The 18,316-nt window shown below is 35.2% G+C and overlaps 2 protein-coding genes across 3 annotated transcripts in view; one reads left to right on the top strand and one right to left on the bottom strand.

Moving 5' to 3' along the window:
- Positions 1–741: 741 nt before the first annotated feature.
- Positions 742–18,316, bottom strand: part of LOC136846022 (proton myo-inositol cotransporter-like) — a 19,521-nt gene continuing 1,946 nt past the window's right edge. The window contains exons 1-13 of one of the 2 annotated variants that reach the window (XM_067116648.1): positions 12,455–12,684; positions 10,364–10,496; positions 9,796–9,893; positions 9,416–9,544; positions 8,574–8,730; positions 6,691–6,786; positions 4,813–4,918; positions 4,281–4,387; positions 3,472–3,738; positions 3,259–3,367; positions 2,889–3,027; positions 2,468–2,620; positions 742–1,859 (exon numbers count right to left, since the gene is read on the bottom strand). In XM_067116648.1, coding sequence (XP_066972749.1) covers positions 1,711–1,859; positions 2,468–2,620; positions 2,889–3,027; positions 3,259–3,367; positions 3,472–3,738; positions 4,281–4,387; positions 4,813–4,918; positions 6,691–6,786; positions 8,574–8,730; positions 9,416–9,544; positions 9,796–9,893; positions 10,364–10,496; positions 12,455–12,491 — 1,680 coding nt within the window. In that variant the 5' untranslated portion in view covers positions 12,492–12,684 and the 3' untranslated portion in view covers positions 742–1,710. Of the gene's footprint in view, positions 1,860–2,467; positions 2,621–2,888; positions 3,028–3,258; positions 3,368–3,471; positions 3,739–4,280; positions 4,388–4,812; positions 4,919–6,690; positions 6,787–8,573; positions 8,731–9,415; positions 9,545–9,795; positions 9,894–10,363; positions 10,497–12,454; positions 12,685–18,316 lie in introns of those variants that run through there. The other variant, XM_067116649.1, reaches the window with a different exon arrangement.
- The window catches only part of LOC136846021 (nitric oxide synthase, salivary gland-like), a 133,940-nt gene continuing 119,104 nt past the window's right edge, over positions 3,481–18,316 (top strand). Inside the window, exon 1 of the mRNA XM_067116647.1 lies at positions 3,481–3,591. The gene's annotated coding sequence lies outside the window, so the exon portion shown is untranslated. The remainder of the gene's footprint in view (positions 3,592–18,316) is intronic.

Here is an 18,316-nt window from a genome sequence, read left to right as displayed (position 1 = left end):
TACCTTCACATCTCTTGAAAAAGGGTCACAGTTAGGACCTGAAAGTACTTGAGATTCAAGTAATATGTAAATATTTACAAGTAAACAAGTTATACACAGAAATCTTGTGGGTTTCTCTTTCCATCTTCAGAAGAAAACTAAAAGAAGTTTTTGTTTGGTTAAAGGATACAAGCTGTATTAGTAATGCTGAATGAACTCGAGGAAAGCATGGGTCAGGAATCTGATGAAACCTAGCCACCTACAAGAAAGAAAATACTTTAAAATGTGGTACTGTTGTTGGGTGCCAAGTTAATTTTGACGTACTTCCACTAAGAATCTGCCGAAGATACTCAGTGATATTAAATAATATGGGATCTTTGTAACATCATAAGAAATGCAGAACAGGTGTAGGATTATGGCATGTTAGGCCATATGGGTACCAATGATAGCCCAGTTATCTTTGCATTGAAGGGTTCACTAGTTCTATTTGCAGCAAACAATAATGTATATTTTTTTACAGTTAAACAGATGTACTTTCATTTGTAAATGCATAAATATGATTCCTTAGGTTAGATTTCCTTGTGAATTCTGTGTTTCTTGTAATTTAAAGTTGTTTCATACTGCATAACCATGTTTGTGTAGTATCTAGAACTGATATTTTTCTGTTTCCACAAAATTTTCTCCAAAAATTGAATTTGAAGGTTTACAGAACTCTGTTTAAAGAAATAAGCAATACCTGAAAAGGTAAATGATAAGACAGTACAGTATGTACAAATTTATTAAGACAAAGTTATAAATAGTTTAGAAACTAAAGCACCAAAATAACCGAAAACCTCAGTAATAAAATAAATATTTCTGAACGGCCAGTTTTCATTTATTTTGTGTACTGGTAGGATGGTTCAAACAACTGATTTACTAGGGTAAATTCTACAGACAAATGGTAAGATCTTAAATACTGTAATTATATATCACTTTACTTAAATTGGTTAAGACCTCTTTCATCCAAAGTGACAAAATGTATGGCTTTGTACATTAGTTTAAAACAGAATACAATTTACAATGCAATCAAATTGGAGTTACAGTATCTTGGTACAATTATATAAACATATAGTACTTGTACAAATAATTCATAGTACAGTATTCCTGTTCCTAACTTGGTGATTAATTGTTACAGGACAAATATATACATATATATCAACATATAAATGCATACACAAACATACACACACGTGTGTGTGTGTGTGTCATCAGACTAGATGTGGAGAATGTACAGTACATGATCTCATTTGACATTTTTCAAGTGATTAGCAGAAGAGTTGGTTTTTTGTCTTAATATTTTCATTTTCATTTTTCCCATCTATTAATGCATGTGTACATGTTTCTGTTGATTTATTCTTACTTATTCATTTTATTTTATTTTTTTTTACATACAATACAGGCAATTTGTTCTTTAAATGCTTAGTTGGGAAATCAATAGTTGTTTGGTCTTGTTCCAAATAAACTTGTTCTGATGCTGAATAAAAACAATGATATATTATTGTGTTTTTTATACCTAACAAGTGAATAAATATCACAGAACATACCTCTTGGCTTTAGCAAACAAAAAAATAAAAAATACCAAGTTTATCAAACAAATTAGTATTAAACATTAACAGTCACAGCTCTACAAAAATACGTTGTGTACTAAGAAACTGTTTATTATTCAGTACTAAATGAGCATTCAAAACAGTACTATCTCTTTGTATGGCGAGACAGGGAGCAGAAAGGTCTAGAAAACAGGCTCTCTATTTCCTCCAGAGGGACACCCCTTGTCTCTGGCAGGATAAAATAGAAGAGGATGGTGCCAAAACCTGCCAAACCCATGTAGAGGTAAAAGGTCCCTGCAATTTGAAAGAGATATTCATAAGCATGGATGTCTTGGGAGTCTAGAGTAGCACAGGCCATCCCTGCAAAAGCTGAAGTGTAGGGGTTCAGTGATCTGGTTAATATAATACTACAGTACAGAACAGATATTTGGCAAGGTCTGTTTCATAGTAGTCAGTTAGCGCTGGAGTAGCAGAAGCTGTGATAATCACATGATGATTTTAACAATAAAAGCAAATAGTGACAGTTATGATGGCTAATATTAGTGCTTTTGATATGAGTATTTCAGTCAAAAAACATATAGATTACTGGCTGATATAACCTTATGTAATAATTGTCAAGGACAATATCGACTAATGCTAAAATTATGAGGTTAAAGTCAATTACGATTAATCCCAAGTATATCTTCCACTGAAATAGTAAAAATAACAATACATTAAAGCAAAGCAAGTGTATTTGAAAAGAAGTTGAGAGCGAACACAAAATACTTTGAAAAATGAAACAGAAATATGGGATGACATTTCCACAAACATAAATTCTCTTGGTTTGAGTAAATTCAGTTAAAATTTTATTAAACATGACTATAATACAAAAAGTAAAAAAAATTAAAATCAAACAAACTTACCATGTTTAAGAAGTACCTCAGTTAAGGTAAGAAAGGTAAATGAAACAATGAGATTTGATGCCCAATTAACAGATGTGGTCAAACTCGTGCATGTGGAACGTGCCCAACCAGGGTATATTTCGCTGTTTATTGTCCAGGGCATTGGCCCCATTCCTAGTTAAGTAGAACAGAAAATAAGCTATTAAGGTGTAATCTGCAAAATTTAATATATATCATTATTTAAAAGACAAAATAAGTTACACTGTGGGACAAAGAAAATATATGCTGATTACTTTAATACCCTTCATTTAGAAAAAATGTTCACTATACATGGTTCATCATTATTTAAGAGGTATGTATATCATACAGTACATAAAATAGTAGTGGGTACTTAAAATATACTTTAATACAGCTTTTTTTTCAGTGGATTAGTGTGAACTACCTGGTGAGAAGAACAAGAGGTAGAGACCCAACCCTAGGATGGCCAACCAGGCATACTTGTAAGGGCACCAGTCATAAGCGTAGGTGACAACATGGTCTTCCAGAAGAGTTGAATTGGAACAGAACCCTTCCAGGCTTTTCTGGAAAATAAAGAGTGGATTATGACACTAAACTGTTTCAAGTAAGTATACTATATATGATTCAGGTACAAGTTAACTTCCATTTGTCAATAAATGGCAATTTCATACAGCATATATGTTTGCTGACTGAAGATTTAGAAAGTTTGAACAAACATTTCAGTAAATTGATAGAATAAGATTTAGAATTCTCTTCTTAGGGCTACCAGTATTAATAACATTACTAATTAGTACCTCATTATATGCAGTGGCATTGGTTTGAACACAAGATGAATTATGAACAGTGTCAACATCCCCCATGAAACAAAAGCCACATTCTGCTTTGCTTGTGCAAACTCCACATCTGTAAGAAAGTCTGTGTTAAAGAGTATAGATAATTTAGAATGATTCATGAATAATTCTGTCATTTTCTCTTTCTTTTTCTGGTAACGAAAGAAGAATACTCACGACATATAATTGCAGGTACCATTCACTGGGAGACTGGCTTCAGGACTGTAGTCAAATGCCATCTGAAAGCTCAGAGCTAACAGGAGCAGTGAAGCAGTTGTTCCCAAGAGAGACCCCAAGGTAAGAGGCCTCCTGCCTAGTTTCTCTACAAAGTATAGGCCAATGAATGTGCCAAAGAAATTGACAAAAGCAGTAGCTGCTGCCAGCCAGATAGCCATTGACTGGTCCCTGACCCCAGCCATTGTGATGATGGAAGCACTATAATACCTACAATAGGAAAAAGAAAGTGAGCTATATCCATTTATTTTCTGTTTGCTCATTTACATGTTTTTGTCACTTCTCCAAACAGTTATTCTTTAAATATCTTTGGCACTTCATATACTGCTGCAGTGAGAGATTTAGTTTTATTTTTTGTTAAATTTAAAACTTTAGATTTTTTTTTATTAGTTCACACCATTCTTTTAAAAACTTATTCTAGATTTAACTAATTTTCTCAAGGCATTGAAAGATCAAGGGGCTGCAGTTGTCGTGGTTTTTTTAGCTGTCTTGTCATGAGTGTTTACTATGTTAAAAGTGAAAAAACAAATAATTTCCTACAAGATTTTATAAGTCATTAAGTACATCACATACTGTATATAGTTTAATCATCATAGCTTTACAAAGATCAATTACAGTTAAATAATCCTATTATTCACATGGAATTCCTGAATATCAACCTGCTTTACCATGCATGTTTTATCTGACCATCAGCAAAGAAACATATTTGTTATCATATAATGTGCAACATAAAAGGCAAACATGACACTCACATGACAGTATTGATTCCGCTGATTTGTTGGAACAGTTGAAGGAGGCATCCAACAATAAGAGCTTTCCTCACAGGACCATAACGCAGTACTCGGCTTATTCCTGTTTGCTGTCAGGTTCATCTAAATATTATTTACAAGCATTTCCTACATAAATATGATGAAAATGTTTACTTTTCTCAATGTTAAATTAAGAGATGGGTATGGCTGCCCAAATCAAATTTGATTGCAGCAGGAACAGAGGACCAATTACTAGGGAAGTTCATTCAAATCATCTTTGAGAAACCAGGTAGGGATACTGTTAAGCATATGATCCTTTTCAACTTTCATATTAATCCAAATATATACACAAAGTTTTATAGTTAAAGGATGAATGATATTTTAGCATTTAAATTTTCAAATAAGTTAAAAGTATTCCTGCAATGGAACCAGAAGGCCTCATTTCTCAAAAAAAGTCAATCCTTTTAATTATCATTGTAATAATAACAGTGATGATGGCATTATTATTCATTAGGGCAAACATTTAATTTCTTACTTGTTCCTGCGCTTCATTGACAGCCCCTGTTATGGCCTGTAATTCACCATCAATGTCAGCGCCTGGAGATCGGATTTTCACGAGAATATCCCTGGCCTCTGACACTCTAAATAAAGAAGGAATTAAATATAAATTTTTTTACATGTATATACACTTAACTATTTTGTTTATGCCTTAATGCCCAGAATTAGTGTGGTTATGCAAGAGGGTAGCCATTTACTAAACAAAATTGATCTTGACTCATTCTCTCAGAGGATGATCATTACCACTAAATTACAGTGAGATTGAATGAGCTCCAGATATGATCTCCTCTTTATACATACATCTTATAACAGACCCCTTTCTGAAGGCGAAGTTTCACATAGCTAAAAATATTTTTCATCTAGTATGTGTCTCAGAACTTGACTGATCACATCACTTGAAACACCATATTCTCATTCTCTTAGTTATCAATATTATTTTTATTACAACACCATTATGATACAGTTGGTAAAACAAATACTACAAGGAAAGACAAGAGGAAAACTTCATTTTTATGCACACGGTCTCATATATCTATATACTGTACACATACATACATACATACACATATATATGCATATAGATATATGCACATGGTCTCATATATCTATATATATGTTTTATATATATATATATATATAGATATATATATACACTCACACAGTAAAGTTCGTTTATAACGTACAGGCTTGTAACAAATTAAGACTTACAAAGAATGAAAGTGGATTCCATGGTCCCAATTCAAATAAATGAACTAAAATTGTAGGTATGTAGCGAATATTTGTTATGATATCAGGCATATAACGAACTATTTTGTACGCCCCGGTGACAGTTTTATGAGTAAAAAATACCTGTTATAACGAATTGATAATTTTATTGTTAAACAACCATCAAACGAGTGTTATCCCAGTGAAGCAGACTAATTAAAATGCTGTGTTACTTTCTCATTTAAGGGTTTTAAATAAAGAAAGAACTACGAACATAACTTTAATTTTGTTTTAAACATTAAAATACATATCCGGTTCTTAAGCTAACAATGATTTTTATTGAAATGTATTAGAAATCTTGATACACTTAGGAGGATCGATACTTTATCGTCTGGATTTCATTCTGTTTCAAAACAAGGGAGGTAATCCAATCATTTCAAGTACCTCCTTTTATAACGAATGATGCCTATAATGAATTGCAGACAGCAGTCCCCTGCAATTCACTATAAAAGAACTTTACTGTATATATAAGGCAGTGGGTGTATGCAAAAGACTGGGAAAAGACTTGAAGGGAAGTTGAGTTTGGAAGTTGAATATGTTTGAAAAACAAAATGGTTTCAGCTGTTGAGATGAATTGTATGTGTAGTACTTGCAGCTTTAGAAGAACTGATGGGGTGAGAAATGTGGAGATAAATGAAAGTGGTAAAAACATAATAGTAGATGAAAAGGTGGATCAGAGTATTTTGAGATGATTTAGTTGTGTGGAAAGAATGGACGATGATAGGTTTGTCAAAAGTGTATATAATTCAGAGTGTTAGAAGGAGTTGAGTACCTAGAGGGGACTGAGTAGATATCCAGAAAGAGACATTGGAAAGAAGGGGGAAATGGTAGTATGTATATGGGGGATTCAACACAATATTAATGAGCCTCCTATTTATGTGTAAGAAGCAGCTAAAGTTGTGGAAGTTTTTGCTGCTGAGGGGTTCATCCACGATTCTGCAGACAGAGTATGAATATGGCAGTGACTGCAGTGTAGTTTTTTTCTCTGGAGTCATCCCCTTTAAGGGGAATGACCGAATTTTAAAAATAAAATAACCAAAAACATATCTGCGTGTTTCCAAATTAATCTCAAAAGGAAAAGTAAACTCACCTCCCTTTGGACACCAGCCACCTGGGGCTCTCTGGCATAAACACAAAACCTGCTAGTTGTATCACAGATGGAATCCCTCCTAGTCCCAGCATGTACCTTGAAAGAAAAAAGAAATAATCATAACTTAAAAATTAATGTTTATATATATATATATACATATACACACTATATTATATATATATATATATATATATATATATATATATATATATATATATATATATATATATATATATATATATATATATATATATATACATATATATATATATATATATATATATATATATATATATATATATATATATATATTTGCGTGTATAAAACAATATTTGTCCCACCCATTCCTTTGGAACAATTCCTTTATCCAGAAATACCTTACACACCCAGGTTAGTCAATCAATCACTCTTTCACTAGGCCATAACATCTCACCTGTAATCCCATCAACTCCTGGTGCTTTTCCATTTTCATTATCTAAATTGCTCTCCTTATGTCCTTACCCATAACCTCCATAGACCTAACCCCTTCCACTCTTGTGTCATTCACCTCTGCCCTTGTTCCATCTTCCACAAATCCATAAAATACTCATCAACCCAGGACTATATTATCTTCAGACAGCACCTGTGTATTAGCATATTTTATTCTGAGATCCATTTTATAGTTAACTTTTCTTCCTGCATCTATTTCCTTGTAGAACATATTCTCACTGGTCCTTGCTCACTTTCTCCCTCCTTCTTGTACTACAAGCTTTACAGTCCTCCCTCCTTGTAATTGCACCTCAAATAACCCCCCCAGTGCTTTTATTCCCTCTTCCCACCATCCTAAACCTACAAACACCCCCTGCTGACTTCATAACCCCATCCTGGAATTTTATACACCCTCCTCCAACCCTTCAACTTATGAGCCCTTAACCCTAATTCATTTACATCCATTTTGACCCTTGCTCTCCTGACTGCATCCTAAACTACTGTAGTTATATTTTTACCCATTCCTTTCAAACTTGAACTTCCATCTACTGTGAGCCAATACACAATCTGGCAAACTTCATTCTTGCTCTTTTCTCTTTCCCTGTATATATATATATATATATATATATATATATATATATATATATATATATATATATATATATATATATATATATATATGTGTGTGTGTGTGTGTGTGTGTGTATGTATATATATACACACTATATATATATATATATGTATGTATATATATATATATATATATATATATATATATATATATATATATATATATATATATATATATATATATATATAACTAAATCCCTGCTCCCCATGGAGAGAGTGACTACATGATGTCAGCATTCAGGTTCTCAGAAAGTCTTGTGGAATGAGGTTGCTAGTCCCATGCCTTTCTCTATCCTGGGTGTGACTCACCACTGCTTAAAGCAGCGATGTCATAAAGGTTTTTTTTCCCCATATTTCAGATCAGTTGCCAAATAAAGAACGATTTAAATTATTATTAGAAGTTTAACCAAAATAGCTCAAGTACTCCTTCCAGATTTCAAGGACATCAAATGCCAAATAAACACTAGCATCCTGTCTGTTCGAATGAATCTTTGAAATTGTTATTAGAAGTTCAACCAAAATTCTATGAAAACTATTTTGAAAGGTAGAAACTCGGCGAGAAGTCGGAGCAAAGCTTTCAGAACACTGCACGAGAAACAGATATTCAGCAAGAAGTCAGAGCAAACTGACCTCAACTTTTCTCTCAAAATGGAAACTCGGCAAAACAGAACAATCATCATCTTGACTTGGAATTTGAAGACGACACTCGACAAGAAGCGAGAGCCAAGTCATCTTAGTATGTCGCAAAGAAAAAAAACTACGCTGTAAATATGAAAAATACTCACCTCCAGCCGTGAGGGACATAGGAAAGGGCGCCGCAGAGAACGGAAGCAACGAACTGACCTCCTGTGATGAAGACATTGTTGATGACTGTGATGCGACCCCGGAATTCGGACGGTGCCGATTCGCTGAGGTAAACTGGAACGGACATTGATGCCAGACCTGAAGAGGAAGAATTTCACGATACACCTTCAGAGCTAGGTTAATAATGTCCCGGAGGCGATGAGAAACCCCGCCAAGCAATAAGTTTTCACGTTAGTATATCAGAAATAGGTATAAGTATTTATACCATTTTTGGAAACTTAAGTAATTACATGTAGTGTTATCTTAAGCCTGCGAAAAAAAGTGCTATGGGAATAAATGTAATAGAAAACCATGTCATGTACGAAGGAGAATACAGAAAAAGACGGAAACTTGATGAAGAATCAATAGAAACAAGAAGGAAGAAGCGAAGATACATGAAAATAAATGCATCATGCAATAGCTGGCCAGTATACAAAAGAGTTACACGTTTTACATCCGCGTTTGGAACACGTGTCTTTCCCTTCCATTATCATAAAGCTTTGCGAAATACACAATGAAATAGATATATACCATTTTCTTGAAAATGGTATATGGAAAAAAAGATACAATCTGCAGAGTATTCGGACTTTGTCTGAACTTTATTCAACTATTACAAAAATATTTACACACGATAAAATTGCCATTCCGTCTACAGTAATTATTAATTATTGCCATGCAGTAGAGAGTAATATATGAAAAAAATTCCCATACGATATAACGCGTTAAAAATGCCATAAAGCATAACGTAATTGTAAAAACAAAAGAGGAGTTACCGCTCACTTACCTATTCCAACACCTACGATAATGCGTCCAACAAGAAGAGTTATCTTTTCTGGCGCTGCACCCATCATCACTGCCCCCACGCAGAAGACAATGCTGGCGAACAGGATGACAACGCGACGTCCATACAGATCTATTTATAACCAAAAAAAAAAAATAACAGTGGTAATAACGGCACACTAAGTTTCTGGGCAAGGCTACAGAGTCCACTGTAGCCTAGTATGCTGAACACGATTTTCGCAAGACCAGGGATTTCTCAAGGTAACCAGAGCCTGCGGGTCCTATGTCTCGTTGATGACCTCATCCTCACAAGAGCAAGGGAAAAGAAGGACTATGTCCCTCACAAGAGCAAGGGAAAAGAAGGACTGTGTCCCCAGGTCTTACCAGTTGCACGTCCGGCAATCAGTGATGAGAGCCACGCAGCCCCAATTGTGGCAGAGATGATGGCCTCGTGCCAAACGGTGCTTAATCTGAACTCGTCTCTGTTAAGAAAAAATGAAATTCAATTAAATCATATAAATCAGTAATAACTTCATGTAAAAAAAAATACCTCCCTAAGAAAACTTAGAATCTAACTTTAGGATTCTAATATACCAAGTTTTCTGGACTTGGGCATAACTTAAAACTTTAAATACAACTTGCAGTCTCCTTGTTTTGGACCATTTCTAATAGTTCAGTCATAATCTGTGGATAATGTGGCTGATTATACAAACAACCTTGATCTCCGGATCACCCCTCCATTGGTTTTAATAGAATCTTTGCCCCTGAATAATGAAAGTGACAGGATCTCAATGAAGAGGAAATAGTATATCCAATATATATTTTACCTTACAGCATTTAATTATCACTCATATTACAATGCCGAATGAATTTAATGCAGAACTGTTTCCTAATGCAAGATACAGGATTCCAGCAATGAGAAAAAGAACGTAGACAGAGATATGTGACTCACCTTATCAAAATCATGGCTCCCGAGACGACACCGGTGTCATAACCAAACAGGAAGCCCCCAATGGCGCCGAAGGTCGCCAGCAGGTAGACGGAGGCAGGCACTCCCTGGGCACCCCTTTGACCCATCCTGAGGTCTGCAAAGGATATTGGGAAAGTTAACTGTCGTCGTTTAAAATTTTCCTTTGTCTTTAGGGGAAAACTTTGAACAGACTCGGTGGATGATGCTCCTGAAGGGGATCAGGTTCTTTGCAAGGTCTCTTAATTCGGTCCCAGATCTGTTGCTTTTTGCCTCTGCTGTCCAACTTAGTCAGGTATAATAAGTCTAATCTTCACTTCTTCTTTCAGAACTCTTCTGGGGAGGGGGAGAGGGATTCCCTGTGAGGTCCTTTAAATGTGTCGCAGCTGTTTTAAACTAACAATAAAGATTTAATAACAATGATAATGGGTGCGTCACCCAATTACGGCTTGTATGTTGTGTAATAGTTAATTCAGAGTAATTTAACGTCAGTTGTTTAATATCGGTATCCATGGAGTGATGCTAATGGTCAGAGAATGGTAGTAGATATATATATATATATATATATATATATATATATATATATATATATACATACACACATACACACACACACACATACATATACATATACATATATATATATATATATATATATATATATATATATATATATATATTATTACTGTATATGCAAAATCATGGGCATAGATAATGGGCAAGCATGAAGTTTGACATGCAAGCAGTATATATATATATATATATATATATATATATATATATATATATATATATATATATATATATATACTGTATATATGCAAAATCATGGGTAAGAAAATGAGCATGTATGCAATGTGAAATGGCTAGTGCTGGCAAATGACCCAGTGTTGATTGGAGATGGTGAAGAGCTGCTGCAGAGAATACTGAAAAATCTGAAACAAAGAGTTTGCAAGAGGAGAAAGTTGAGTGTAGTTGAGCAAGTGTAAGCTTGTCCGAGAAAATAGTAACAAGAGAGATGAAGTAATGAATGAAAGGGTTCTTGAGTAAAGTTTTCATTATGCACTGGAAGTGAAGTAGAATGCTCTAACTTTGCTTACTATAAGTAGTTTAGGAAAAGCTGAAAGTGTCTGAAATGTGGATGGACACAGAAATGGTAAAAAGGCTAGCTTGGGTTAAAACAAGGATTAGTGCTGTGAGGTGGTTTGGTTATGAGAAAAGTGTGGACGGTGATAGGTTGGAGAAACTTGTATGGCATTAAAGTATTTGGGGAAGAGGTGAGTAATGTTGGAGAACTTTTCTGCAGAGGGTTACAAATGGGAAAAGACTTACTGCTGAGGAACGTGTACGCTGACGTAATACACACACACTCACACACATACTGTATATATATATATATATATATATATATATATATATATATATATATATATATATATATATATATATATATGTGTGTGTGTTCGTGTTACATTAAATTTTCATCAAACCTTACTAGAGCGTGCACGAGTTAACAAATAAATCCTATATTATTACGTTCACAGGGCGGATTTCGTTGGTTTTGAGATAGCAGACTAAGGTCCATGACCTCACAACCTACGAATACCTTTATAGTTGGCTATTAGTTAGGATAGTTTTGGTTCAGTTTATGCTTGGTGGAGGTTTATTTTATCCCCTGGACACCAGAATTAGAAAAGTTATTGACAACAAGTATCAGTAATCGAACGTAAAACCTGTTGAATTAATGGCGTAATCCTTTAACTCATTAAAGACTCGTGCACCACTTCGAACACCAATACAGATTACGTCATATGTAAGACTTTATTTCCTTGTTGTGTCAAGTATAAAAGTGAGGCAATAAATTAAAGCACTGAAAATATAATAAACCTTCACGAAGACATACACGAAGAAAGATAATTGTTTTCGAAAAGTACGTTGTACAACACTATCATCTCAACTCAATACGAATAAGGATAATATTGCTTTCGAAATGTAAGTTGTACAACACTATCATCTCAACTCAGTACGCTTGGCTGTCACACCCTTGCTAGCCATCCGATTCCTGTTACAACATACCTGCTGGCGATATTAATGGTTCCTGTATGTCTTCCATGACGACTTTTACTCACTAACTTCTTCATATGTATAGCGAAAGTCACAGAGTCATCAAGAAGCAGTACACCACAACACTGGCGGTAATGTAAATTGTAAACATGAATATCAAGCTGACTGAGTCATCGTATACCGATCCAGATGGACCCTGAGCCTCGTCACTTGTAAACAATAACCCGTGATAGCTGCCAGACGTACGAGGTCGAAGGCTTGGCAAACGCCAGTGTCTCACGTGAGTCACGTGACCGTAGCACATTATATCGTGCTTTCCACGTTGGACAGTAATAAGATAACACAGTTGTAGGCGTTTCTCTCGTTTCAGAAATTTTCAGATTAAAATAAAATAGCCATGGATGTAGCGAGAGGGGTGGAGGCACTCTGCCGTAACTCCCCTAGTTGACCATAGAAAATTGTATTATTTTTCCTCGGAATTATCATAGATTCGCTAATTCTGTATGGAGAATGTAATTGACAACAATGAATATTCAAATGCATGCAATTCTGTTACGGTTATGAGGCTTATTTCTAGAATAAAGGGTATTGGAATTTGTCGGTGTCTTGGATATCGTTTCATTAGGAATTACTCGCGTGGGCAGGTTCTGAAATGAAAATGATTCAGTGCTGGTTTGGATAACAGGAGTTAAACAGATTGCTTGCGTGGGGTTTTATATTTCAGCAGTCTCTTCGTTATCAACCTGTGTATACAATGCCTATTCCCTCTCTATCTATCTTTAGTGGTACGATGACGTGTGTTTGTTGGCAAGTAGAGAAATGCGCAAAACCGGAATCCAGTCGAACTTTTGACCTCCTCATGGTTAGTTATAACACAGGCGTCAAAAACAAGTTGTAATGGGAATTCGTTAACGAATTCTCTCACTAATTCGATGCAAGTATTTGAATATTTTTAAGGGTGCGTACATCTGGGTCGTGATAGCCCCTGGGATTTCATGACCATTGCGGTACATGCGTGTGCATCCATCCATTAGATATCGGGAGAAAATTAAAATTGTTCGAATGGCGATAATGTTCAATCAAAGATTTTCCTTCACCAGTCTGTGTTAAATATATATATATATATATATATATATATATATATATATATATATATATATATATATATATATAAATATATATATATATATATATATATATATATATATAAACTACACACACACACACACAAGTCAACTCCACATGATGCCCACCTGTATCAATCCTTGGAAACGCCGGCAAAATCCATGAAAAATTTTTGAGATCCATAGATCATATCAAGGTGAGTTCATTATTCACTTTACTAACAGTGTTAACAGTACCTGCTACATGCACCCACATTATTGTGATTTAAAAAATGACATATACAACGAATTTGCTCTGTGTTTTACCTTAGTGTTTATTTGTAAATTCTGTTACTCATGCATTAACTCCCACAAGGGTGGGGGCCAAGGCTGTAGGTAGGTCTCCAGCCCCTGTAGGAGCCGTAGGGCAATCCTAAGCTCCTATGTAAGGAAGCTATGAAGGAGAGGCTTTTAGCTGGATGGGCTGTCCAAGCTCTCTGGGAAAAGGTCAGACCTTAAGCACGGCCAACTGGTCAGGTAGGCCTTGGGATTAAAGGGGAACGCTGCCCCAAAGGAAGGACTTTCGTCCGATCCCGGAGGAAAGCCTCCTAGGCACATGCCTAGCTTGCAAGGTCCCGCGGCGGGGTAGTGCCATCACTGCACCTCACGCGGTGCACTGTAGGCATTACTTGAGGTTCTTCTCAGCGTCCCTTTGGCCCATAGCTGCAACCCCTTTCATTCCTGTGAATGTGCCTCGGTTCATATTCTTTGTCTTCCATGTTATTTTGCACCCTCTCCTAAAAATTGTTTCATAGCGCAACGGTTGGGAGGTTTCCTTCTCGTTACACCTTTCAAATTTTTTTTACACTGTTTCCCTTTCAGCGTTGAATTTAAGCCTTTGGCTTAAATTTTATATTCTAGTTTCAAATTCTAGCTTGCAAGGAGAAGGCTGCCGAAGAAGAGGGATTTTTAGTGCGATATATTTGGTTTCTGTGATTTCCATTTTGGTTTGTCCTATTGTATTTATGGATGTCCTTTAGATGGAAGGAGTACCTCCAATTAGCAAAGTATTTGCAGGACTAAACTTAATAAATTGACCCCCGGTTTTCGTTGCCAGTTCCAACCATGCATTGTTGACCAATGATATCACAAAGTATCCTCAAAATCTATTAATTAGTTTTCACGTAATCCATGATCCCCAAAAGATAAACGGCATAGGTTTATGTAATCATGTATTATATATATTACATACATATATACATATATATATATAATTTTTTTTGTATATACAGGTATATATAATCCAAGGCGGTTCAGGGAAAGGCACTGTCCTTATGCATTTTATAAATATGCCGACGTTTCACAACTCCTCATAGTTGCATTTCCTAGGCTGCAAACAGCGAACATGGCAATCAGTAAATTAAAATTAAAATCACAAATCAGAATTACAATTACAATAAAACGTTCACAATAAAATGACTAAAACCTATCCTAAAAGAACAAGTAAAAGGCTGTAACAACCTACCCAGAAGGAAGTTAAAAACAAACTACAGCACTCGCATTGAGTATTACAAAAGAGAGAGAGAGAAAATAAATAAATGAATAAACATACAGACAGAGAAGAAACAACTTAACAAGACCATCAGGCAATAAACAGTTGTGTAGAGGATGTGTGGGAGTTTAATGGTGGTACAGTTAATTTGATAATAATAGATTCAAGTATTGTTAAATCATTTGCTTTTTGTACTTGTCCTATTACTGAAGAACGTCGGCATATCATAATAAAATGCATAAGGACAGTGCCTTTCCCTGAACCGCCTTGGATTGTTCTTCGAGCTGTTGCTCCGGAAATTACAGGTATATATATATATGTGTGTGTGTGTGTGTGTGTGGAAGGACCTCCAGGACTACAGGAAGTGGAAATGCATGCAAGATAGAGGTGAGTGGCGCAGTATGTGTAGGTGGTTTAAAGCACTGTGGGTGAGCTCTCTGAGGCTGTGTGTAGTGGTATGGAAGTTTTCTGCACTTGAAGTTCATCCATGACACTGCAGATTAAGTGTGAACGTGTCAGTGATTATTGTTCTTTATTTTCTCATGTATATATATATAGTATATATATATATATATATATATATATATATATATATATATATATATATATATATATATATATATATATATATATATATATATATATAAATGTAAGGAGTCAGGTGTCAGTCCATAATAGTAATCACCAATAAAGGGAAGGCGACACACAGCTGTACAAGCTATCTTTATTCCAACGTTTCGTAACTGTCCATTTAATTACATCGTCAGAGCTGTTAAAATGAAGCATAAAATTCCTTGTAAAATTGTAAAAACTAAAACTGAAAATTAAGATTTGAAAAACCTACAAATTAGTCTTACAAAATTTAAGAAATATACACAACATTAAAATTAAACGAATAAACAACATTTGTAAAATCTCTACATTAAAATGAAAGGTAACAGAATATACAGTAAACTAAAAATGAAAACGGCAGTGAACAGAGTTACAGAACTAAAGTTTAAAGACCAACCTAGAGGAGTGACAGAGTTAAACTAAACGTAAACATAAACAGAAACAACTCAGGTCAAGTCAAATGCGGAGGGGAGGAGGACGTATGTGTGTTTCACTACAGAACAAGTTGTTTAGTAAAAATTGATTCCAGAACAACACGGTCTCGAGGGCTGGTGGTATGGCCTAAAATGCAGAAGTCTTTATTATCGATGTGTTCTTAGGAATTAAATTAAAGTCAATGGCTTAAAATGTTCATGAATAACTTGTGTGAACCTTTTGTGAAATTAGAGGTCATGAGTAAATGGAAAGCATGAGTAAAACTTCATTTGTAGTTCAGGTAGTTTTGCAATGAAATGTTTGTTGAGTAGTTGATATAATTCCTTATATACCAGTGTTGCAGAAAAAAGTTATTAAAAAAGTCTATTAAAATGTAATTTCATTATAGAAAAGGCTCCAGTTTGACGTAAGTTCGAGTGCTCTGTGGAGAAGGGTCGAAACGGAGTTGGATTCAAAATTACGAAAACAAGAGTTATAAAAGTTGGCACCAAGCCCAGTAAAAGTTTTCCTAAAAATCGTGGTAATAAAACTGCCGTGTTGTCTGAAAACTAGAACGTCCAGGAATGTTAGACGGTCGTTCGCCTCGTTCTCTATAGTAAAACTTTATGCTCGGGTGTATTGTATTAGCATATTCTACGAAGAGGTCAGCTTCATATTCACTTTTAAAGAGGCCGAACATATCGTCAACATACCTGGAATAAAAAAGGGTAGAATCTTCATGGGCAATTATCGAGTATGTGCTCCTCCAGGGACCACATGAAAATGTTAGCAAATGTGGGGCCATGCCCTCTACTTGCTTGAATACTTGACCATTAAAAATAAAAGCCGTGTCCAGCAATGCGAGTTCAAGTAAAGTTTTAAAATGCGTGCGATTAAAATTATTAAACGTAGAATCAGGAACAGGAAACAACTGGTTATGTTCAGTTCAGTAGTTTCTCCAACAGGGATATTCGTAAATAATGACTACGTCGAGACTGGCCATCAATAAATCAGAATCTTGTCGAAGAATGGCTTCTTTAAATTGCAAGGAGTTAACTAATGCATACTTATTCTTGGTTAGATTCTCCAGCATGGGTACAAGACATTTTGCTAATTTGTAAACGAAGCAGGGTTAGGTCTAAGGGGAACGTCCGGTTTGTGAATTTTCGGTGGGCTGCAAGGGACACCATACGGAGAGCCTGTGGAAAAAAGGTCTTGGTAAATAGTCTCATTAATAACCTTATCCTTCTTCAGAGAAAACGGTTGATTTTATCTTCAGTTTTAAAAATATTATAGTAGTCAGGCGTCCCAATAAGTTCAAATTTTGTTCAGTCGTTTAAAATACTTTCCATTTTCGAGAGGTACTCACATTTGTTGAGAATCACAGTACCATTACCTTTATCAGGTCGGGTAAGAATGATGTCTTCGTTTTTTTGCCAGTTGTTTCAAGATGTCAAAATCTTCTTTTCGGAAAAAAGAGGTCCATCTGGTCTTGAGATTTCTAAACGTGCTGTAAGACAGTTCGTATAATTGTCTTTGCAGACTTACCAGATCAGCTTGGAAGGGGAGCGCTTTGAGGCGGTGATCTTTCTCAGCACGTTTAGAAATCTCAAAACCAGACGGACCTCTTTTTTCCGAAAAGAACCTCTCGAAAATGGAAAGTGTTTTAAACGACAGGACAAAATTTGAACTAATTGGGACGCCTGACTACTATTTTCAAAATATATTTTTAAATATTTTAATATTCTTAAAATTGAAGATAAAATCAACCGTTCTCTGAGGTCTCTGAAGAAGGATAATGTCACTTAATGAGACTATTTACCAAGACCTTTTTTCCCCTTATATCTATCCTTGCTTCGTTTAAAACACCAAATTGCAAATTAGCCAGACTTCTTGTACCCATGCTGGAGCATCTAACTAAGAATAAGTATTCATTAAATAACTCCTTGCAATTTAAAGAAACCATTCTTCGACAAGATTCTGATCTACATTATTCATGGCCAGTCTCGACGTAGAGTCATTATTTACGAATACCCTGTAGGAGAAACTATTGAACTGATTCTTAACAAGCTGTTTCCTGTTCCTGATTCTACTTTCAGTCATTTTAATCGACGAATTTTAAAACTACTTGAACTCGCATTGCTGGACACGGCTTTTATTTCTAATGGTCAATTATTCAAACAAGGAGAGAGC

The sequence above is a fragment of the Macrobrachium rosenbergii genome, chromosome 14 (assembly GCF_040412425.1).
Source record: "Macrobrachium rosenbergii isolate ZJJX-2024 chromosome 14, ASM4041242v1, whole genome shotgun sequence".
Lineage (NCBI taxonomy): Eukaryota > Metazoa > Arthropoda > Malacostraca > Decapoda > Palaemonidae > Macrobrachium > Macrobrachium rosenbergii.
Note: the sequence above shows the minus strand (reverse complement) of the source record. Positions and strands in the feature narration are given on the sequence as shown.